General features: G+C 35.5%; 1 protein-coding gene across 3 annotated transcripts in view; it reads left to right on the forward strand.

The window, feature by feature from the left end:
- LOC138715482 (zinc transporter 6-like) overlaps positions 1–25,699 on the forward strand; it is an 80,249-nt gene that overhangs the window by 5,587 nt on the left and 48,963 nt on the right. For 2 of the 3 annotated variants that reach the window (XM_069848427.1, XM_069848428.1), the window contains exons 2-4: positions 12,233–12,285; positions 17,820–17,973; positions 19,937–19,979. In XM_069848427.1, coding sequence (XP_069704528.1) covers positions 12,233–12,285; positions 17,820–17,973; positions 19,937–19,979 — 250 coding nt within the window. Of the gene's footprint in view, positions 1–10,743; positions 10,909–12,232; positions 12,286–17,819; positions 17,974–19,936; positions 19,980–25,699 lie in introns of those variants that run through there. The other variant, XM_069848426.1, reaches the window with a different exon arrangement.

Raw genomic sequence — 25,699 nt, forward strand, 5'->3', positions numbered from 1 at the left:
CCCTCTGTAGTGCATGTGGGCTATTCCATATGAAATCGATCAGTAAAAAACCTCGCATTTTTTTATACTCTAATTTTTTCCCTATTTATACAAGGTGCTGAAGAGAGTGCATTTTCAAAAATATACGTATTGTTGAGCGACAAATTTAGCGTATTTTATAAAAACAAGCCTCTTTCAGTGCTCAGAACTCTGGAACCATTTACTGCAGAACATTGAACAAGAGCTCATTTTGAAGCTGACATTTGGTAGGTTATGTTAAGAAGTAATCCTTATTTTTATTGTACACAGAGAGACAGATAATCTGATTTTACTTACTTTTAGGCTTTTTGCCAATTTGTAAAAAATGTAAAAAATATTGAGAAAAAACCTTGCATTATTAAGAGGGAGTCAGCATTGTTTGCTTAGTGGTATGGCAATAAATTTCGAGGGTATTAAATACCGTAGATTATTTTCACACGCCTGGACTTGAACAGTGCAGTACCACACGCACTGGCCGAGAGCTGAATATAAGCGAGCGTTGGGCGTCATTTTACTCCTGTGTTTATGAAAACTTGTGATAAAGCTAGCCCAGCTATGCACTACTAGACGAAACATCACGTGTTTGTCTCCTGGCCTTGCTAGTCTCAGCTAGCTCCCGTCTCACAGTCAGCTGGTTAGTTCACACACATACTATTTATTTTATTTATTTGATATTTTGAATACTTCCTTATCATCATACCATAAGTAAAAAATATGTGTTTATTTGTACTTTCAATGTGGAATCTAACTATATTTTAAAAATATTTTTTCGGTGGCAAAGCTGTTTTAATGAGGAAAAATCTAAATTTCTCCATTTCCATAAAAAGTAAAAAAAATCTGTTTATATGTCAATATAAACTTTAATTTCTCAGCATCAAAATAAACCATGATTTTGATCATTGGGTGAAAGGGTTTCGGAGCTACAACAGTTTAAAGTTGCTAATTTTATGAAAATACGATAAATTTAAATATTTTAAATTTAAACACTATGAAGTTCTGATGCCTCAAACTTTGCACAAAGCATTGTATCACAGTTCTCTACGTACAAAAAAGTTTCATTGTATTTAGAAATTGTAAGGTCAATTTTCTCTATATTTCGGTCGATTTGAGATGGAATAGCTCATGTGCAATGCATGATACATGTATCATTTTAGGGTAGAGAAGCTGCAGACCTTTGCCAGCTTCCACCATATAGGGAGCTGCATCAGTTACTAGAAGAAGAACATGTTCTCTCTTCACTCCCTCAGATCAATGCGTTGTTGGAGGTAACAGCAATAGTTGAGTGGTTAGTCCTCTCCAGTGTTTCACAGGAAATGAGAAATTTTTCTCCTTGTCGGTCTTCCCTTAAAACAACAACAATGATGTTTGCTACGTACCTCCTTTCAGCATTGCAGGATTTATCCATAGAAACCCAGATCTTGTTATCAGCGACGCAGGATCATATCCTATTTAAAACATCATCCTAACAAGTAGTCACGTAGTTCTTACGAAGTATTGTTGCATTAGGAATGTGCTGATAGTGTATTTCTACAGAAAATTGCTGAAGTGATGATTATTAACTTTCATTAGCGGTATATTAGCAGACATCATCATTGTACATAAATCAGACATTTTGCTTGTGGTGGATAATGGCAAAATCTTCTCAAAAAGGAGCTGTTGGTGCTTCTCTAATGCAACATTTCGAGCCAAATTGTTTTTATGTTTTGCTGTACTGCAGTGCAGTTACACATTAAATCGCATTTTAGATCCTACTTTAATTTCGCACAACTCGCAGGATAGAATTGTGTCATCTGTGCTAAAATGCTTGTCTTCAAACTCACGTACAAATGCTCACAGTTTTTCACTTATCGAACGATTAGTTTTAGGCATGATAAACTGAGAGTATTGAGATCGCGATGAAGCACACTACTATACAGCGAAATATTTTCAATAACTGGGGGATGGTTGTTCCTTCCAATCACCCCTTTCCCTTGGCACTCCTATGAAGACACTTCTACCTGCTAAAGTTATTTACAGAAGCAGTTGACCTTGGCATGAAAACTGACAATAGCCATCCTAATTTCTCCGTTCACTTTCTTTGCATCTGTCCCTTTTTACGCATCTCTCTTTTTCTCCTAATTCACAGAAATATATATTTTGTGAAAGTATTTTTAGAAAGAAAATGTTGAGAAATTACAAGCAACAATTCAGGGATGTTCAAAACCCATCTCTGAGATGGCTGTAAGCAAGTACAGTGAAACCTCTCCTTACGGACACTCCTCAAATACGGACAGATTTTTATGTCCCAACTGAAATACTGTAATATAGAAATAATGATAAATTTAACTCTCGCTTACGGACACTCTCAGACACGGACACGGACAGCTATTTCACAGTCCTAAAGCTTGCTTTACCTCCTGACTGCGGACAGAACGTGGTTTTCAAGACCTAATGTATTACAAAAATGTAAAATTTAGTTTTGAGAACTGTACAGAAATTCGTAGGCTACCACTAGCCCAACTGGCTACCACTTGTTAGCTGGAAGTGGATGGATAAACAAAGTCATAAAATTTAACTTCTCTGATGGGGCCAATGTTTCCGCTATTGTGAATTTGTATTCAACACATGATAGGATTAGTAGGATTAGGCCTATTCTCTTCACTTCAATCAGTTGTTCTGTTTCGAGAGACATGGCACCTGAACATAAAGGTTAAGTTGAAAACTGTAAATTACAGTACTGCATAACTGTAGACCTAGAATAAAATTGCATGGCACAGTAAGTTACTGTATTTTTTTCGGTCTTATTTACTGTAGTTCAAAGTTGCAAAGAATTTACTCTAGTAGGCCTATATTATACTGTATTTAGAATTAAACTACAGTAATACATTTCATTTAAAGCGTGAAGGGATATATAATGCATATTATAAATTTACTGTTATATTGGGGAGCCTCCCTCCCAATAAAGGACACCTCCCAGATGCGGACAGATTGTTACGTCCCTTCGATGTCCGTAAATGAGAGGTTTCACTGTAAATGAAAATGGAATAAAAAAGACAAAGGCACGGAAAAGAATGTGAAAAATGATTGAAAATAATTCCATAATATGAAAAAGACAAAAAACTAAAAAAAAGCGAAAATATGACATTACATGATCAATGAAAATTACATAATTCTAATCAGAGTAGATGAAATCATGTTGAACTTATATTTGCTATGGAAAAACATAAAGGAAAAAAAATACGACATCTCATAAACATCCGGGCCCTAGTCATATGGCTGAGTTCTCTATCTATCAGAGAGCAACATTTTGGAGAAAATGGACTTGTCCAAAATCATTGATCAGTTTGTGCAGCAAAAAGCAAGGTGAAAGGGGCGCATGTATGCAAGTTGAATCTCAGTCCCAGAATTATGAACTTAATTAAGGATTGAAAGTTGACTCCCATATCTTGACAAGCATGTGAAAGTTGATTGCCGTAGTGTGTGGAGGAAAAAAAAAATCCTGGACAGTTATCGAAAAGAATTAATTTGTTTTCATATCTATACTAATAATAAATCTGTAGCCGAAATTTTTCTGGTAATTTTCGATTTTCCAAAAATAATTGGTCCTAACATATATATTTAACCACCCTGAAACCGAAAATCGCTTTTTTGAAATTTTTGTTTGTATGTCTGTCTGTCTGTATGTTTGTTACCTTTTCACGCGATAATGGCTGCACCGATTTCGATGAAAATTGGAATATAAATTAAGTTCGTTGTAACTTAGATTATAGGCTATATGGCATTCAAAATACGTTATTTAAAAGGGGGGTTATAAGGGGGTCTGAATTAAATCGAAATATCTCGCTTATTATTGATTTTTGTGAAATATGTTACATAACAAAAGTTTCTTTAAAAATGATTTCTGATAAGTTTTATTCTCTGAAAAATTTTGATAGGACTGATATTTAATGAGATAAATGAGTTTTAAAATTAAAGTAACTGCCATCTAAGGCGGTGTATTGAAATAAAAAACAAATGACTTCGTCTATAAGGGGCCTTGGACACAACAACCGAAAGCTATGAAACCTAGCCTACAGATAATGTTTCTGTGTTTGTATGAAGTAGGCCTAATATCGGAAGCTAAATTAACCGATTTGTATAATTAATTATTATTTCATCATTGGAAAGTGTAGTTTCTCTGGATGGACATAATGCTATAATGTTATTACAGCAACTTGTGAGTGAATTGAGGACAGGTAAGATTAAAATAGCTTCTTATGCACAGAAAACTTGATAGGTTATTCTGTATATTCATTTCCTGTATTTCTTATAATAATGTTTATGAACATATTCATTTTTATCTCAGAGAATTAACGAACAACGAGAGTGTATTGATTTAGTATGCAGTAATAGTACGTTAGCTTAGCAATCCATTATTTTATAATTCAATTTTTAACTATGCTCAATTGAATCGTGTTAAAATACATAAAATACATATGCAATAAATGCAATGCAAAAAAATTGGGTAATGAGCCAAGCAGATTATGTTGCGCTGTTGTAAACGTTGTTCCTCCTGAGATTCAAGAGCTCCCACAACAAATTAAAAACTTTCTAATTCGAATACATCCGTTATCAACACACTTTTTCATAATATAATATAATATAATATAATATAAACATATATATAAACTAATAAATCTGTAGCCAAAATTTTTCTGTTAATTTTCGCTTTTCCAAAAATAATTGGTAATAACAATTAAGAAACATGTTAAAGGAATTGTCATTGCGCCAAATGAGTGTCTCTGGATCAAAATGATCGCATTTTAATATTTTAAATACAATTTAAATTAAGTAACATATTAAACGATTTATCCTTCTAACAAACACGAATGTTTCCTGGATCAAATGTCCTATTTTAATTATGTAATTACTTTATATTTATTTCTAATGGGTGCAGCGGAGCGCACGGGTACGGCTATTTTCGATAAATAAAACTGTCGGGGCTAATAGTAGACGACAAGGATGAAAACCATGAAATAGGGAAATTAGTTTGCTGTTCCCTTGGTGTGCCATTTCTGAACCCAGGCGAAATGAACAATGGTTTATAACAGTGTACCTATGTCAGACAAAGTCTCATGATTGTCTTCAACATCGACGTACAACAGATCAACTTACTCAACTTCATGAAACACATCTTCGACCTGATTTACATAAATTCACCATCAATCACTTTTGGGTGACTCATGTATCGACAATATTTGTCAGAAACATTGATGTGAATTGTAGAATTGTATGCCATATGTTTGTTACTTCTCATACCACCCTCCTAAATAAATAAAATTCTCCCCCTACTTCTCGCATATGTGCGAGACTTTGAAGTCACTATTGCTAGGTGCTTGTATCTTTCGATTAATTATCAAAATCAGTTTTCACATTTTGGCTATCGTTTATACTTTTTCAGATATAATTTGAAGTTCGTTGTCTCTTTTTTGTTCTCTCAACTTTTCCATTTCATTACCAACTCCTACTTCAAACCCCAATGTCCAACATGGACCCATGTCAATAAAGCCCTGTGGGTGTGTCACTGACACAGTCATTTTATTTATTTTATCATGGATAAAATGGCATAATTTGGTGTAGAACAGAAAGTATTTGTAATTAAAGAATCATTGATCAGTTAGAGATCCTTTCCCAAATAGTAGTATGGTAAAGTGTTCAATTGTGCATTAAAACAAATCTATCCCTATCAGATAATTATCCTCCCTACCCCAATTGTGAAATATTCTGCTCTTGATCATTCTCAATTACAATAGAACCTCACTAATTCGGATTAATTTGGGGAAAAATCCAGTCTGAATTGTTGGAGTCTGAATAATAGAGAATTTACTGGAGAAGGATTATTTTGAGAACCGAAAAAAATTTTGTATAGCTGTTTAATTACTAACTTAGTGTTTAATCATTTTGTTTTACAAACATATGGAACACAAAATATTCGGAATATGTATGGTAAGACTTTCCTGTGTTAAATTTCAATGTTTCATTAAAAAAAATAACAAGAAGTGAGTGTTGTCTGCGTCTGTCTTGCTGTTCTTTATATACAGATACGGAATTAAACTTTGGAATGCATCTTGATACATACAATAAGGGAGCTCCAAATTTTATTACCATATCTGTACATCATGAGATGACACATTTCTTGGCAAGATAGAATTTCTGATAGTTCAGGTACAGTCTACAGATTCAATTAATCTACCTAAATTAATCTTATTTTGGATAATTTGAATTTATTACGACATTTTTAGCTCTTTGTTTCACTTCTGCCTTCAATATATGGAACATTAATCTCCAAGTGTCTTGTGTATAAAAAAAAAGCTGGTTTGATTCTATCTTCTTATGCCATTGACCTTGTACTGTCGTCCAGCTAACAAACCACTTCATCACGTTAGTTGAGGACTTCACGTTTCTTTCAATACATGCAGGGTAAAATTGCTCACAGAGTACCTTTTCACAAGCATGCGTGTTGTTGTCATGAAAAAACAGTGGAATAAATTAATAAATATTAAAAATATTATAACGAACTTAAATTTAATATAGTCATATGGGCAATTATACTACATGGGTAAAATCATGAACATATTCTGAAAAACACTGATTTATGAAAATCCACATCTTCACTCTTGTGCTCTTTTCCCATTTGTAATGTTTGTACTTCATGGCAGTTGTCATCATCTTTTTGATCGTGGTGTAAATATATATTTTTCTGCCACACTTCTTTTTTTTAATTAAATTTTAATTAAAATCTAGTTCCTTCTTTATTTTTCTTGGAGGAACATATATGTCTCTAAAAATTGTTTATCTCTCAGATCATTAACTCTACCAGCAGTTTATTGTAATCAGCAGCTTTACATTTAAATGTACATAGGTCGGATAAAAAGTAATGGCAACACTGCTGTCACGTGACGATGGTGCGTTCGGGAGCTGCCAGCTGTGTGGACATGAACAAGGACTGTTAGATGAGTTAGTGTAGCCAGCGGCGACAGTACTCCATCAATCTACTGCAGTGTGTAGAACGTTCACTTTCATAGGGATAGTGCGAGCGCCCTAAGACCATGCTTACAAAACTAGAGCAACGTTCCTGGATCAAAATTGAAATGGCACGAGTTCATAGTGCACAAGAATGTTTTCAGGGACTGCGTGAAGCATGTGGCGATGCAGCATTGCCATATTGCACAGTTGCACGATGGGTTAAAGCATTCCGGGAAGGCCTTGTTGCACCGGTACCAAAGGGAAGGTGACGACTTTCTTGGACGAATCGTCGCTATGGACGAAACCTGGACTCGCTTGTATGAACCAAACTTGAAACGCCAATCAAATGAATGGAAGCATCCCGGTTCTCCTCGTCCAAAGAAAGTGCGCCCTACACAAAGTGCTGTGAAGAAGTTGTTCATTGTGGCGTATGACATTGATGAGGTAATACTGCACCACGCTGTACCTCCAAGGCAGACGGAAAATGCGGACTACTGGAACATCCACCGTACTCACCCGATATGATCCATGCGATTACGATCTTTTCACCAAAGTGAAAGAACCACTGCGAGGGACCTGGTACAATACCAGAGATGAACTTATCTGTGCTTTAGGGCGGTCAGTATGGAACATCAACAAAGATGGACGCACTGTTGGTGTATGACGCCTTCCAAACATTTGGCAAAAGGTAATAAATAAGGGGGGTGACTATATAGAAGGTACGTAAATGTTGTACCTCTGTGAATAAAGCCATGTCAGAAATATCGAACTGTTGCCATTACTTTTTATCCAACCCAAGTATTTAGCATAAAAATACGAGGTCTGTCTAAAAAGTATCCGACCTTAAATTTTCCCGCGCAAAGTAGTGATTCTAAGGCGGCGCCACTGTGCACGGTGGAAGGAGGAACCGTAATGCGCATGCTTGAATTTTTTCACCGCATTCGCTTGTGCCAATCACTGGCTGGTGGTCGCCAAGTAAGGTGCTGTTCTAAGTGTTTGTCGGATTTAGTTTTCTCACAAGATGACTGAACGAATTGAGCAAAGATACTGCATCAAATTTTGTCAAAAGCTTGGTGATTCTCAAAGTCAAACAATTAGTAAGATTCAGCAGGTGTTTGGGGAAGATGCGATGGGTGTAACACAAATTAAGGAGTGGTTCAACCGATTCAAAGATGGCCGCACATCAGCGGAGAGTGAGCAGCGTTGTGGCAGGCCCCAAACTGCTCGAAGTGCAGCTGTTGTTGAGAGGGTGCGAAATTTGGTGATGGCAGATCGTCATTTGACCGTGCGGGAGATTGCCGAAGAGGTTGGAGTGAGTAAAGATTCTGCACATGCAATTTTGCGTGATGATTTGAACATGAACCGAGTGGCTGCGAAATTCGTTGTTGTCCCCGGAACAAAAAGACCTCCGTCGTGACGTTGCAAAGGACCTTCTGGACACCGCCAACGCTGATCCTGGGTTTCTGAACACCGTGATAACTGGAGATGAGTCATGGGTGTATGGGCACGACCCAGAAACAAAAAGACAGTCGTCGCAATGGAAGCATCCCGAGTCTCCAAGGCCGAAGAAAGCGTGGCAGGTGCGAAGCAAAATCAAGGTGATGCTGACTGTTTTCTTTGATGTCCGTGGAATTGTGCATCACGAATACGCAACGGAAGGACAAACGGTGACAAAGGAGTACTATCACGATGTTCTCCGGCGACTCTGTGATGCAGTTCGGCGCAAAAGACCAGACATGTGGACGGCGAACAACTGGCACTTGCATCACGACAACGCCCCCGCACATTCATCCCAATTGATCCACACTTTCTTGGCCAAACATGGAATTACAACCGTTCGCCAACCTCCCTACTCTCCAGACCTGGCTCCTTGCGACTTCTGGTTGTTTCCAAAATTGAAGACACCACTGAAAGGATCCTGTTTTGAGAGCAGAGAAGAGATAATGCGGAACGCGACGACGGAGCTGAACACCATTCCAAAAGAAGACTTCCAGAGGTGTTTCCGGCAGTGGAAGGATCGGTGGGCTAAGTGTGTGCAAGCATAAGGGGCCTAATTTGAAGGGGATTAGGGTCCCAACCCCGTCAGGTATTTGAAATATTTTTTCTGGCTAAAGGTCGGATACTTTTTAGACAGGCCTCGTATGCTCTTCAAAAACTGCACAGAATAAACAATATTAAAGCAATCACATCCACTTCAATACAACACCCTTTACAGCATGATATGAGATGAGGTTAGCAAAGTTAGCAGAACGAAGCTTATTAAAGTGTTATGCAAATAATTATGAAGGTAGTTTGAATAACTGTTTAGCTTACGTCAGTTGACAACCACAAAACTACCACTTTTAAACATGATCACCAACAGACATGTATGTTTCGAATACAAGTGATTTGGCCAGTGAAATACAAGCAAGTCCGGATAAACTTGGATTGACAAATATTGACTCCTCTGATCAGTTAAATGTTAAATATACTATCTTTACAAAAACTTCTACGAGACAAAGAATTTGACTCTGGTGTAAATTGTCTCAGAAAGGCAAGAGAATCATTCTATACAAAGAATACATGCTTGGTAATAAGTGGCTATCTAGGCCGAAAGGATTGACTGTCAGTGAATGGAAAGACTCTATTAAGATGACTACCAATGTATGCCCAGTACGCATTCTACCAGGTAGGTCTCAGAATGGAACCCACTGCCAACATTGTCGGAGTGAGAAGGAAACACTTGCTCACATTCTGGAAGCCTGCCCTCATGGAGAACTACTGAAGAATAGTCGTCACCACAAGATTTGATCTTTCCTAGCATCGACCCTACGAGCAAAAAAACTACCAGGTAGAAGAGGAGGTCCATGGTTTGTCTACAAATGGGTTTACAAGGTGTATTGACATCATCATTATTCCAGCAAGATGAACAACTGGATTCATAATTGACCCAACTGTAAGGATGGAAACATATGAAAAACAACCTGCTGAGGTACATCAGGAAAAGTGCGTTATATACAACCCCACTATAAGGAAAAATATCATATAACGTCGATTGAAGTTATTGGATTACTGATTGGGGCTAGAGGGACTATCACAAAAATATTCGCGCATTTTTGCAAGCAGTTTGATGTAGGACAAACTCTTGTTATTGAAGTACAGTAAAATCCCTTGTATCTGCCAATACCAAAACAATGGCACTTTAGACTAGGCCAAAAAATAAAAGTCATTCATGTGAAAGGGAAGAGTCAGACGAAGATGTGAGTGATTTTCATGGATCGCACATGCTGCATATTGTTTACTCTTTACATTGTTCACACGTGAAAACAGACAGAAAACCCCATTATGTCTTTACATTGTTCACACGTAAAAACAGAGACAGAAAACTCTGTAGCTAAGGTAGCGTCAGTGAGTTGCCACTTGGGCCTTGCAAACAATGCGCAGAGACAATATCTTTAAATTTACCACTTGAACTTGCCCATTTCATGGGGATATTGGATGAGTCTAAATAGGAAAGTGTGAAATTCTCTGTTCCTACAGCGCATAAAAGTTTCATTCATGTGATAGATAGCATCATGGCTACTACCGCTAAGCGCAAGAGGAACATCCTCACACTGAAGCAAAAACTTGAATTACTGGAGAGAGGAGTTAGTAGATCCAAATTAATGGACGAATATAGAGTTGGAAATTCAACTCTATACTATATAAAGAAACAAAGCAGTCGACTCCGGCGATTCATAAGTAACACTGAATCTAAGAAAGTTGTGGAAAATCGGAAACCTTTACTTCAGTCCCTCTGTGAATGTGAATAATTAGATCGTGTTCATTATGAATGGTTTGCAATTAAAATATCTGTGAGAATGTGCATTTCTGGGCTGATGCTACAAGAAAAAGTCAAGGAATTGCACCAGAAAATGAAACTACAAGGTGAGTGTGAATTTTCCGTTGGGTAGCTTAACAGATTCAAAGAGAGACATGGAATCCGAAAACTAGACATGTCCAGTGAACAAAAGAGTGTCGACGAAGTGTCGGAAAATTACTTTATTAACCAGTTCCAGAAAATTGTGTCTGAGAGTAATGTTAGTGCGGAACAAATACATAACACCGACGAGTCTGGTTTATTATGGAGTTGTCTTCCTACAACAACACTGACAGAAACCTCATGTAAGGGCTTCAAACAAAACAAAGATCATTCATTATGTGTATGTTTGTGTTAAGTGATGTGTTTTAATAAAGAAAATCCACGCAGTTTTATGTTATTTAGTTATGATCAAGTGACTGAGAAATAAGCTTCATATGACTGCAGTTGCAACAGGTTGACATCATAAAATACGAATAGGTAATTTGTTAAAATACTTATTCAATTATCTGACAAAATCTCGTGTCCGGAACTCACCTGGTCCCATTGGTGCTGGTTAAGAGGGATTCTACTGTATCTCTGTCTCCAGTGACGGGATCTATGAAACTCCTAAGAAACCATCTCTACACTTGAATAGACTGATCTCTTTTCTATGGCGATCTGCTCACTCTTAAGTTGGGTCTTGCACCTAGTGCAGAATAGACAACTGCGATCACCCGGTAACATGATAGATATAGGAAGACTTGATGTTTCTACTGGTACTGGTATCAATGATTTGTTTAATCATTTTCAGTTATTTATAATTGTATTATTTTCTTTGCGTTTTTCTTCTTCATTGTTTTCTCTTTACCGTTATATCTGTTTACCTTACACTTTAAAAAATAATTGTATAGTAAGCTTTGTTTTTTAGACGGGAAGCTAAATAAATAAAGTTTATTGAAAATAATCCTATTTTAACAGGGTTTAACTATATAGCTGGTTTGGAAACTAATTTTAAACACAATTAAAAAAATTATTGCCTTATCTGTTGTTAACTCGAACTTTTTAAAGTATAAATATTTATATAAATGAATTATTCAAATAAAATAACCATTAATCAATATTTCTATAAAAATTACAATGCATCTCATAATAATTTGACCTTAACTACATTTATAGCTGGTTTGAGAGCTAATTTTGAGTATGATTTGAAAAAGATAATTTCCTTAACTGTTTGTAACTCGATTTTTAAAAATGCAAATATATTATATAAATTAATCATTCAAATAATGTAACATTTTTTTATCATATTTCTATAAAAATTGCAATGCATCTAATAATTTTACCAAGGACTGTAGATCTTTGTAATTCAAGTAGATTGTTACTAACAACGTTGTTCTATATTCCTTACAGGATCATGGAATCAAGAAAGCATTTTATCCTCTTATCAGAAATTAGTATCCGAGGTGAGTAATCTTTTCATATTATCTCTATTATAAAAGATTAATAGATTCATCTTCTCTAAAGCTACCATATATATACTATTTTAATAAAATTAATTAATTCATCCATCCATCTATCCATACATTGATTTATTTGTTGATTTATTTATTATTTAAATCCTTGATTTGTTTGATGATGATAATGATAATGATGTTTATTTACCAAGATAACGCAAAGCAGCACCTGTATACTTTAGGCTAGTGTAGGCCTACCTGTCTGATTTATTGGTTGCAAATTATAAAATTATTAATATAACAGTTTACACTGATTTTCTTTCATTGTAGGAAGTCATGTCATATCTTTCAAATGAGAGTTTTACATCTGTTCATAATGTTATTGTTTTTTTAAAATAAAACTGATAACAGATTATAAAGTCCAACTGAGTGACATAGTTACAAGTTAATGACCTTGTCTTCATTCAAATCTATGGAGGCCTTCTTTCAGGGATCTCAATTCTATCTAATAATATTAGTTTAATTTTTCATTAAAGGAACGCGGTTACGCATTAAGTAAATAATACAATAATTTTACTGTAAAACATCCATTTTATCCTGCTGAATCACCTCAAATACATGAAGTGTTTTATGAAATCTAAGAGGACTATTGTGACAGTATCATTTATGTGTTAACCTTTTTTTTTATCAACGTTTATTTTAGTTTTGTTAGGTTTGTCGTCGTATAATGTTCTACAAGTGTGATTTTTTTGTCATGAAATGTTTTACACCTGGCATCCTGATGTGTGAATAGACAGATATTACAAGTGAATTGTGACATCTATACCATTTTGAGATTACCGGTACAAAATAATACTTCATTGGTTCATGTAAACATTGAGCTTATAGTTTCATAACAAGTAGTAGTAATAAACTCTATTTGCCTAACGTGATGAGCTATCCTTATTTAAGAAGGCTTTGCCCTTCTTGGGACACAATATGCTATCTTTATCTTTATCTTTATTAGTAGTAATAAAGGTCTATAAGCCATTCAGATGACAACCCTACTAATTGTACTTACCCATCTGTATCCAGTAACCTGTAACGGAGACATCCCAACATACTCAAAAGATTACTACAAGGAGGAACTAGACAGATATTAATATAACGATTTGTGACTATAGAAAAATGGATATATGGTTACTGAAACTTGGCCACTTGAAATGTGAGAGGACTCTTTAGGAAATCTGAAGAAATAAGACAGGTTTGAGACAAACGACACAGATGTCATCATTTCAGAAACCTTTGGGAATATGAAAATATTTAATGTTACAACAACTAAAGTCCAGAACAACACCTTGTGGAGCAGTGAAGACAACATCAGTCACAGCCCTCTATCTATACACAGGAAACCTACCAATTAGTCTGGAAATGCATCAGCCTCATATATCAATTTGCAATCTTCCTCGAATACTAGCTTGATCAAACTACAGAACTCACACCAAATCCTCAAAACCCAGCCACTCCAATAAAATTTCCCAATCTGAACATTATTCCAAATTAGATACAACCTACCATTCCAGCTACAAACTCGCCAGATTTCATGATAGTTGCAACAAATTTATCACAGACAGAAAACCCAAAGAAAAAATACATCCCCAATGGTCATAAAATTTAACTACATTAGAAATGATACAATTTCATTATCTTGAGAAGAACTGGCTGAGAGTCTACATGGACAGAATTTCATTATGCTAGAAGGACTGGCTAAGAGTCTACATCAGGGGTGTGGAACATCTACTCACTTAGTACATTCCCCACTTTTTCTCCTTCAACCCAGTCCAATGCCAATGTCGAGCATGTGGTCTTGACCCATCTCTGCTGTGATCACTGATATTGACCCATTACTCTCTTCAAACCTTGCGTTTACTTATCGAGTAAATAAGAAGATGGCTTCAAAACTAAGGTTTGATTTCTATGATGAATGAGAAGAAAAGTATTTTTTCTCCCTTCAAGATGGAAAACCGAAATGTTTACTTAGGATCAAACATAAGAAACTTCAGTCATATTCAATGCTAAGTACATGCCATTGCAATGTTGATGTTGAGTCAATGTTCCACGCCGCCGCTACTTCATAAACAAACAGTGCTAAACCTTGGGAGGGGTTGAAATCGACTTTTTACCCATGATTCTCAGTTCCCCATCGCTGGTCTACATGGATGGATCTCATGTAGAAGAAATAAAAAACAGTTGGAGAAGGAGTACACCGATCCAATTTTTCACTCTATATCCACATCAGATCGGTGCCTGGTAGAGTTCCCAGGTAGCACAGTTGGTAGAGCATTGGTACGTTTAACCAAAGGTCCTGGGTTCGATACCCGGGCCTGGAGCAATTTTTCCCTCGAAATTATTCAAATCAACTTTACAGGTAGTTAGTTATACCTGAAAGCTTGATTTGCATAATACACGTCACTGTTCGTTAACAGAAAACCACAATTTAAGTCACACAGAGTTAGTGTGCACTCAATGTTGGTTGCTTGACGGTTGTCAGCCCACTTTGAGGTCTGTGGATATAGAGGGAAAAATTGGATCGGTGTCTGGTAGAGTTCCCGGGTAGCTCAGTTTGTAGAGCATTGATACGTTTAACCAAAGGTCCCAGGTTCGATACCCGGTCGCGGAACAATTTTTCCCTCGAAATTATTCAAATCAACTTTACAGGGAGTTATACCTGAAAGCTTGATTTGCAAGTGTAAATTTCTTAACAATGAAGTGCCATGATAACCCTGAGGACTAAGTGGAGGGGGGAGCTAAAGAAATCGTAATGTTTTAAGCAGTGGGGGGGTGGGGGCGCAACGAAACCATGCTCTGCCACTGGATGGTGTTCACATGATGCATTACAACCACAGGCAGGAGTAGAGATTTCAAGGTACAGTCTGTCAATAGGTGTCGAGCTGTCTGTGAGGCTTTTCAGGGTATTTACAGAGAGATGAGGGTACTTTATCTTGTAAAGATAGGACAGATGCAGTCATGATGGTCAAGAATTGAGTATGTGATTGAGTCATAGAGATATGGCGAGCCTATGGAAGATTGTGGGGATAATAGATTCACAGTAACTTTATGAGCATTCACTGCATTCTGGAAAGATACTGTCAAGTGTGCTGTATCATCATTGTAATGGCTCTTTTTTCTTGAAAGCAAGGATGGTGAATTAGTGACAGTTACAGCAGGATAATTGAAAAGTCGGGTGTATAATACTAGACCCTGTACCACCGAGGAGCTTAACAGGTGTATCAAAGAGGAAATCGCAAGGATTAATAAAGACTTACTACATACAGTCATGGGCAACTTCATCCGATGCCTAGAGAAGCACATCAAAATGGAAGCCATTTGTTACGGACAATAGTGAAAAAGTGATTTGTACACTGAACTGACTTAATATCTCATATGTCCTGATTATGAAATGATTTGCTTTTCCTTGTGAGTCTTTGTAATAAATTGTAAACTGCATTCAAAATCTTTCATGTTTCTGTGCTGAACCCTGTATGACTAGGCTACTCTATAAGAAGATAATAAATCTCATTTTACTTTATAGATTTTCATCCGAGGCTTATTGTGAGATTTGAAAGCAGTTATGAAATTACTGCCCAACAGGTTGCCGGCCCGAAGGGGTAGAATTGGTGGGGTTCCCACCTATACAGCATTTCCTCTGTATATGATGTTGTGGTTATATCGCCAATACCCGGTCCCCAGAGCCTCATCTGTAAAAGCAGGTGCAAATATGTTTAGATTAAAAAATATTAGAAAGGATAAATTATTTTACATATCTCGGATACACAATATCTTTTTTCGATGAAGTAGACATTTCACAGAAAATTTCTAAATACACCAAAACAATGGGAATAATTAACACCATTATGAAACCTTCTCTAGTACAAAGGCATACTCGAATTCGCCTTTACAAGACCTTGGCGAGACCTGTACTTTGTTACGGCAGTGAGGCATGGACATTGAGGAAGAAAGACGAAAGCAGAATAACGGCTAATGAAATTAAATTTATGAGATATACAGCGGGATATACGAAATGGGATCACAAACGCAATGAAGATGTAATGAAAGAATTATAACTAGAATCTGTAATTAATAACGTAAAACATTATCAGAACAACTGGATAAATCATCTGCATCGCATGCATAGAGATAGAATCCCAAAAGTCATGCTCCACTATCGTCAAACAGGAAGAGATCTCTTGGTCATCGAAAGAAGCGCTGGATTGAAAATTCAACTGTGAGATCGTAACAGGCCATTTGGCCTAATACTTGAAGGGAAGAAGAAGAAGAAGGAGGAGGAAGAAGAAGAAGAAGAAGAAGAAGAAGAAGAAGAAGAAGAAGAAGAAGAAAGAAGAAGAAGAAGAAGAAGAAGAAGAAGAAGAAGAAGAAGAAGAAGAAGAAGAAGAAGAAGAAGAAGAAGAAGAAGAAGAAGAAGAAGAAGAAGAAGAAGAAGAAGAAGAAGAAGAAGAAGAAGAAGAAGAAGAAGAAGAAGAAGAAGAAGAAGAAGAAGAAGAAGAAGAAGAAGAAGAAGAAGAAGAAGAAGAAGAAGAGAAGAAGAAGAAGAAGAAGAAGAAGAAGAAGAAGAAGAAGAAGAAGAAGAAGAAGAAGAAGAGAAGAGAAGAAGAAGAAGAAGAAGAAAGAAGAAGAAGAAGAAGAAGAAGAAGAAGAAGAAGAAGAAGAAGAGAAGAAGAAGAAGAAGAAGAAGAAGAAGAAGAAGAGAAGAAGAAGAAGAAGAAGAAGAAGAAGAAGAAGAAGAAGAAGAAGAAGAAGAAGAAGAAGAAGAAGAAGAAGAAGAAAAGAAGAAGAAGAAGAAGAAGAAGAAGAAGAAGAAGAAGAAGAAGAAGAAGAAGAAGAAGAAGAAGAAGAAGAAGAAGAAGAAGAAGAAGAAGAAGAAGAAGAAGAAGAAGAAGAGAAGAGAAGAAGAAGAAGAAGAGAAGAAGAAGAAGAAGAAGAAGAAGAAGAAGAAGAAGAAGAAGAAGAAGAAGAAGAAGAAGAAGAAGAAGAAGAAGAAGAAGAAGAAGAAGAAGAAGACTTTATAGATTTTGAACATTGAATTGTGTCAGTTGTAATTACATAGCTTTTTATGGGTGTACATCCATGAAGTTGAAGTGTGTTTTGTATTTTGATTTCCTTTGCACATGCACTTTACTAAATTCATACTCTGTGGTGCCATGCACAATGAGACAATCAGCTCTTTAAGATATCTTTCACTTCACAATGGTAATTTGGGGAACCTGTTTTGTGGTTTAATGTCTATAGATAACAAGCACGAAGGATTTAATTATACATCTTGATTACACAACTTTTAACACTATATCACTTCGGAACATGTATTATATGACTTTCTCGTGTTAATTTTGCTGTACTTGGTTAACAGGCCGAAACATATTAACCAGGTACAGCAAAATTTAACACGAGAAAGACATATAATACATATTCCGAAGATTTAATTATATTTTGTATGATATTTTTTGTTAATATTACTGTTTAAATATAAATAATTTCTTTTGTTGCAGCCTTATCCTGCACCATCTCTCTTCTCTTCCTGCTCTAATCAAATTTTGATTCTTACAAGAGAGAGTCAAGTGAAACGGATAGGTCTTCTAGTAATATTCAATGTAACGTGCATAATTCTTCTCTTAGCATGGAGTTCAAGTACACAAAGCATGGGTGAGTATTCTGAAGTACCGTATATGAAACATTTCTTACACAGACTTCATTCACATTCATCAGTTCGAAACTCTGTGTGGAATTGGTATTTGAATGTAATTTTCAGTTTTTTTTTAATTGTATGTGTTTTATTTTTCTGAGGAAAAGAAAAAGAGAGAGAGGAAGGGAGGGAGAAAGGGGTGGAGGAGAGAGAGAAATATATATATATCTTTACTTCCGATTATCTTCGCCTTTCTTTTCATTTCACCATTTCCTTACAGCAACACATTTATTATTTTATCCTTTTCTTTAATTGTGTCATAAGTTTTTGTTTTGCCACATTTGAACAGTATCATTATTTTGTGTACCGAAAGCTTATCTTTTTCCTTTTCTTCAATAATTTTAATTTTTTCATTCAGCAACAATGTCACATACGATTTCATCATGATGTTCACTGTTACCAATGTGAGATATGACTGGTTGATTTTGTTAAAAATTCTGGCAGGGGTTTACTGTATTGTTTGAACCAGTGATAACTTTTTTTCACCAATTGGAAGCTTTCACCACTTTTCTCTCCCTCCCTCCCTCTCTCTCTCTCTCTCTCTCTCTCTCTCTCATGCTCCTCCTCGTCTAACATCGTGGCCTTGGTTTGACAAGGTTCTAACTGCTTTTTCCATACTTTTGAAATACAGAGCTTCGATGTTTCAATTTATTGTAATATGAACATTTAGTTTTTTACCTTATGAAATGTTACATATGACATCGTAAAGCATTGAACTTATAACTACTTTCATAGCCTAATTAGACCACTTATTTATTTCAGTTAGAATATTTAATTTTGCAGTTAGAACTATGTCCTTCGATAATGAATTTTCAGGGTGAGACAAGGTTCTAAGTGCTTATAGAACTTTGTCAAACAATGTTAACTACATCCCATCTGAAGATGACCTAAGAACAGGTCGAAAATATTTGTGGAACTACTATGCAAAATGAGATGATAGATTGTTAATTCTTCACTTCATATCATCTTGATAAATTGTTGACTGATGTATTATACAGTAAATAAAATTTTCTTAAATATCGATTCAACTTACCTGAAAATGAAATACAAAAATGACCTTCAAATGTTTTACTGCTTATTATTTTAGCACATAATATGGAAATTAAAGTGAATTTTTGGCCAGAAGGATACTTATATTCTAAGAAAAAATAAATAGAATTTTACTTCCATCTAAAACAGTACCTTCAGAATTGATGATCCCAAAATTGTATTCTCATTTTGTTAACATGCAGTTCCAAACATTTACTTACAAATGGCTTCTAAGGAACCCATAGGTTCATTGTCGTCCTCACATAAGCCCACCATCCCTATCCTGTGCAAGATTAATCCAGTCTCTATCATCATATCCCACCTCCCTCAAATCCATTTTAATATTACCCTCCCATCTACATCTCGGCCTCCCCAAAGGTCTTTTTCCCTCTGGCCTCCCAACTAACACTCTATATGCATTTCTGGATTCTCCCATACGTGCTACATGCCCTGCCCATCTCAAATGTCTGGATTTAATGTTCCTAATTATGTCAGGCAAAGAATCCAATGTGTGCAGTTCTGCGTTATGTAAGTTTCTCCATTAGAAGTAAAAAATAATTAACTTGGTATGATGTTTAGCAATTCTATTATCAGTGCAGAAAATTCACGTACATAGGTAAAGTTATTTTTTTAATTATGGGAAGTATTTCCCTACATATTTAATTCCTATATGTATATTTTTAATTACTCCTACCTACTTCACCTTATGTAATCGTTTCTTAAAGAAATTAAGGTAACTTATTGTTACACCTTCTGTAGCCCTCTGTGCATTCATCTGATTATCTATTTTAAATTGTACACTATAATTAAATATGGGCGTTGTCTTTTTCTTTTAGCTACATCGTCATATTTTATGCCTTATAGTCATTACATCTTACTGTTTTATTTTTCTAGCTCTCCGGGCCTACACATACACAGTTGGCTTCAATTTATTAAGGTCAGTATTGGACTTTAAAACTAATTAAATTGAAATAGAAACTTATAAAAATGTCATGAAATTGCATATATGAGATACATTCATAAGGTAATTACTGGTAGAACATATATTTTGTGAATATTCACATACCCTGGCTGGGAATGCATAAATTGTTCTCTTCCCTAAATAGAAACTGCATAGGTCATTTTGTACAATTTGTTATTGTGAGCTATGTATCAATCGTGTTCAAGGCACTGATAATCCCACAGTGTGAAGTGCAGAAGCAAGATATTGATCAGCAGATTTGTGAAGTTTATGGAAGGCATGTAATGAATGATAGGATAGTGAGAAACTTCAATGAAGGAAGGGAGAGTGTTCATGATAAGGAGTGCAAAGGCTGCAGATTCTTAGTCAAGCTCTTGTGTAAATGGACAAAAAAATTCTTCAAAACTGATGGTTCACAATGTTAGATTCTCTAAAACACAGTAAATACATGGTCTATGCTGATGATGCTGTTATATAAGCACATACGCAACCTGAAACTCTAAGGCCCGATTGTATAAACCATTTAATCTTAGATCAGAGGTTAAATTGATCCTTGTTTCAGCTGAACTTGGAATTTTGTGTTGTATAAAGTCTAATCTGAGATTAATTTGTCTCAAACTAAAGTCAACTTTGACTGAAGAAATTTCTCCGATTAAGTTAGATGATCCAAGTTCAGTTATTTCTTTTCTGTTTGAAATATACGAGTGACAGATTGTGCAAATAAAATATCCATTATTATTATTATTATTATTAATAGATATGTTAGGTACATTTATGTACATTTCTTTCAATTTCTTGCCTTAATACACAAACATTCTTATATTTTACAAGGCTCTATCGTGTTCAGCAGTATCAAATAACATAACCTATAATTATATTATGTTTATAACAACCATTAATTATTAATGGATATGATAGGTACATTCATAAATGTTCAATTAACTGTTTTATAAAGCTTTATTATGTTTAGCAGTATCGAATACCATAACATGATAACAACTTGGAGAACAGTCAACCTTCTTCTTATTGTCCGCCATTATTTACATTGCACAAAAAAAACCAGTGTCTCCAACAGAGTGTAATATGGAAAGTCGCCAAAAAGTAGTTGTAAAGTCGCTAGATTTCTCATTATCAACAAAGAAAGATTAAATTTTGTCACTGTGGGGTGCTAAAAAGGTCACTAAATCCCTATTTAAGCAATATAAAAGTTAAAAGAAATTGTTGTTGAAAAAGAGTTAAAGTCGCTAGATTGGCAACACTGAACAAACCTCTATAACATGGTCCGCGCATCACGTATTTCACCTGTTTATGCGATGTTGCCAAATCCTTTTCACGTGAACTTAGATTACATTTGAACCAAGGTAATTTGATCGCAGAAACGTTTTATACAATAGAAGAAGTATCTGAACTCGGTTCACTTTTCGATCTTCGATCAAAGTTGATCTTTAGTCAGGGGGTTTTATATAATGGGGCCTAAATGACACAATAGACCAATTGAACAGTGACTTGAACTCAATATCAGCATGGTCTACAAAATTCGACTTAACTTTAAATCCAAATAAGTCGCAGCAATTCTAATCGGGCAACAATGACTCTTACGCATTTCAAAAACTGCTATTATAAATTCTATAAAATTGAATGAAATTATTATCCCATTCAGTCCCTCTGTTAAATGTCTAGGTGTGTCCATGGACGAGGGCCTCAAGTGGAATGTCCAAGTCACACACACATGCAAGACTGTTTTCTCCATCCTTCATTAAATCGCCTGAAAAATTGTCTACCCTTTCAATTAAAAAGAATTCTTATACAAACATTGGTGCTGCCACATTTTGACTATTGCGACATTCTACTAACAGATTTAAATTCTAACTTAGCCCAAAGATTGCAGCGCGTTCATAATGCCTGCGTACATTTCATTTGCAACATCTGCAAATATGACCATATTACACCTTCCCTTGAAACGCTGCAATGGGTAAGATTACAGGACTGAAGATATATCCATTCACTAATTTTCCTATATCGCATCATCAATACTTCTTCGCCTAACTATCTCTCGGTTAGTTTTAATTTTTTATTCTCTTATCACAGCATGGGTACTCGTTCTAAAAATGACCCTTTATTATCTATGCCTTGCCATAAAACAGCTCACTATTCTTCCTCTTTCACAGTATCAGCAATTCGTTTCTGGAACTCCCTACCCAGCTCCTTCAGAAACTGTCGAACGATATTGCAATTTAAAAGTGAATTGTTTAAACACGTGACCAGTATTCAGGTTTAATTCTCCTTTGTGTGTATATGTGTATATATGTAATTTTCCTCATTGTTGTATACTGGGTGTTCAGTTCAAAGTGTGTCATGGCTCGCTGTATGCCGTCATGTGGCTAGCTGATGAGCCTAGAGAATTCAATCTTCCTATACTTCTGCAGAGGTGTATAACCTAAGAGGCAGAGAAGTTGCCTACCAAGTACGGCGTTCATTCTGAAGAGTACGTACCGATATGTACGGTAATGCCGGTAGTGGCAGGAATGTGAACTGTTTGGAAATACGTATTGTCAGGATATGGGGAGAGGGTTAAGACGATTACTTACGTATTTGTTGACATTAACTTCGACGGTCAACATGGACACGGAGCATTTGATTTGTGTTGTGGAATGTTACCGTACGCAACCGATGATAACAAATACCCTGTGTACGACTTGCCGGCGCAAAACACAGTTCGAAAGAGGTTATGGTAGCACACAGACCGTACAGACCGCCATCTGTTGCTACGATGTTCAAGTTATACCGTACACGTTCTCAAGTTCAGATTGAAGAACACCTTAAATAATATGCAACTTCTCTAACATATAAGCTGAAACTCGCTTCAAATCGGTGACCCAATAACAGTGACGTCATGACACACTTTGAAATGAACACCCAGTAATAATTTACATTTGAATTTGTTATTCTTGTAATTTGTAATATTGGTTCACTTACCGCTTGCATATTCATTGAGTGTAACTTCTAGCCTTATATTATTTTGTAATTATTATTTAGTATGTTCGCATTATTTTACTCGACTTGTGCTTGTATAACTATATAAATTTTTAATGTTCTTTAAATATTAGTCTGTAAAATTGTATCAGCTTCTTTTGTTTCTGGCTAAGTGGAAGAGAAGGCCTGATGGCCTTAACTTCGCCAGAATAAATAAATAGAAATAAATAGATACTAGATTTGTCTATTGAGTTCCTGAAAATATCTCGTCCTCATTTGCATAAAATTGTGGCGAAACGCTTTTCTTACTGAATATATTGCACTTGCAGTAAGTTTAAAAAAATGCTAACCAACAAACACAAACAAAGGAGAGAAGTTCCTGAGAATAGTTGTGATCAGTTAAACAATGTGGATTTTTTTATGTGGCCTTGGAAAACTGGTTCCCTAAAGCCAGAAAGTCCTGGGATTGGAAGGAACTTGTGCTATAGACATAGAGAAGTACTGAATCACTGATGAAAGTAGTGCAGGAGTCTTGCTACTGCTCTACAATGCAGTCATTCATTCATTCATTTATTTTATTCCATAGATCTTACATGAGCAATGAAGCTTTAAGATGTGGAACATGTCAACATTTTACAATATTACAATTACAATTTTTACAAATTTTTATAGTTTTACAATTTAGTAATTTTCTACAATTTTTACAATTTTGTACAATTTTTTTACATTTTTTTACATTTTTTTTTACATTTTGGCGAGATGTAGTGAGATGAGATGAGGTCCGAGGATTCGCCAAAATATTACCCGGCATTTGCCTTTTCGGTGGGGGAAACCTCGGAAAAACCCAACCAGGTAATCAAATCAAAGGGGGTAATCAAATCAAAGGGGTTGATGTCAAGGACTCGCCATAGACCATCCGGCTTCAGTCCCACGGCTGGGGAAAACCTCCGAAGAAACCAAAGTCCAAAGGGGGGTCCAACCCAAGCCCGAACGCAGCTCCGGATCAGCAGCCCAGCGAGTCTGTCGACTGACCAACATCGATGGCTCTACTAAAAGTATACAATACATAGCCAATCAGATTATTAAATTTACAAACGCAAACGATCATTCATAAGTTGAGCTATATTATAATACAAAACAATTTAATTAAATTTAAGGCATAAACAATTCAACCAGTTGTGATATACAGAAATTGATAATACATATCATGCAAACTACTTCAAATTACAAACACAAACAATTTATCAGTAGAGCTATATAGATTACTATTCAATTTAAAGCATATACAATTCATCGGTCAAATCTATACAAATATATACAATACAAAGTAGCATACTTTCATTAAGCTATACAAATTTGTGCAATTAATATCAAGTAGATTAATTCAATTTATAATCATAAACAATTCATCAGTTGAGCTATACATATTACCATTCAATTTACAGTAGGTCATCAGTAGAGCTACACTGACTAGTAATCATTTAAGAACATATACAATTTATCAGCCAAACTATACAAACATATACAATCAAATTAGTTCAATTTACAAACTTATTTTCGTTAAGCTATACAATTCATATGAAGTAGATTAATTCAATTTATAAGCTTAAACAATTCATCAGTTGACCTATACAGTATACTATTCAATTTACAGTACATGCAATTCATCAGTTATGCTAAACAAAAAATACAATACATAGTAAACAGATTAAGTCAATATAAAAACATATTTTAGTTGAGCTATATAAAATTGTACATGTCATTTAAGTAGAATAATTCAATTCACAAGCATAAACAATTCATCAATTGTGTAGAAGGTATGAGTATGTAGAAATTTGGTTAATTCTTTTCTGAACCTTTTCTCGTTGTTCTTCAAATCAGTGTCATACTTTATGCTGCATACAAGAGCTTTTCCACTTATTCCATTAGGAACTGGTACATCATCCTCCATACAGTCCGGGGTTGCACCAAAAATTTTCACTTTTCCATGTATCGGAAGAAATTCTTTGGTGGACAGACATTAGGAGACAATCATGAGACCAAAATAGGTGTTCAAAACTGTTTCATGGCACATGCAGCAAACTTCTGTGAGGAGAATATAGTGTCTCCTGGGTAGTGCAAAATGAGCAACAAACTTGGCCGTCCTTCCATAAAACCAATCAAAAATCACGCAGTAAGAAATGGGCAGAAATTAGTAAACACTGAAAACAAATAGCAATAAACCCAGAAAAGAAGGCATGACAGAATTCTGGTTGAATCTAGAATGTGACTGCCTTGCATACCTTTGTAGGATAGGAATATAGAATGCAATTTGTGCATTTCACCAGGACAATGTATCTTCTCCAATGTACCAAACTCAACATAGAGATGCAACAAACCAAACATCTGAGCACTCTTTACTGGGAAATAAGAAACAAAATGGGTTAAATTATCACTATAGACAGGATTTCCATGCAAATGCATGTTTTTGTATAAGTTTGCTACAGTTCTCAAACTTTGTAAATATCCATTTCATGGCTTAGTGATTCGAAATATGTATATTTTTTCCGTGCATATTTGCATGTTTTTTAGATTTTAAGTTTAATAATGCATATTTTGAGGTTTATGTTGCATATTACGTCCATTTTTAAAGTTTCATTGCATATTTTATATTAAATCGCATGATACTGTATTTTATAAATGTTGCCTTGTAGAGTTTGGGATTTCTGAGCTTACAATATTTG

This window comes from Periplaneta americana, chromosome 15 (assembly GCF_040183065.1).
Source record: "Periplaneta americana isolate PAMFEO1 chromosome 15, P.americana_PAMFEO1_priV1, whole genome shotgun sequence".
In the NCBI taxonomy this organism is placed as follows: Eukaryota; Metazoa; Arthropoda; class Insecta; order Blattodea; family Blattidae; genus Periplaneta; species Periplaneta americana.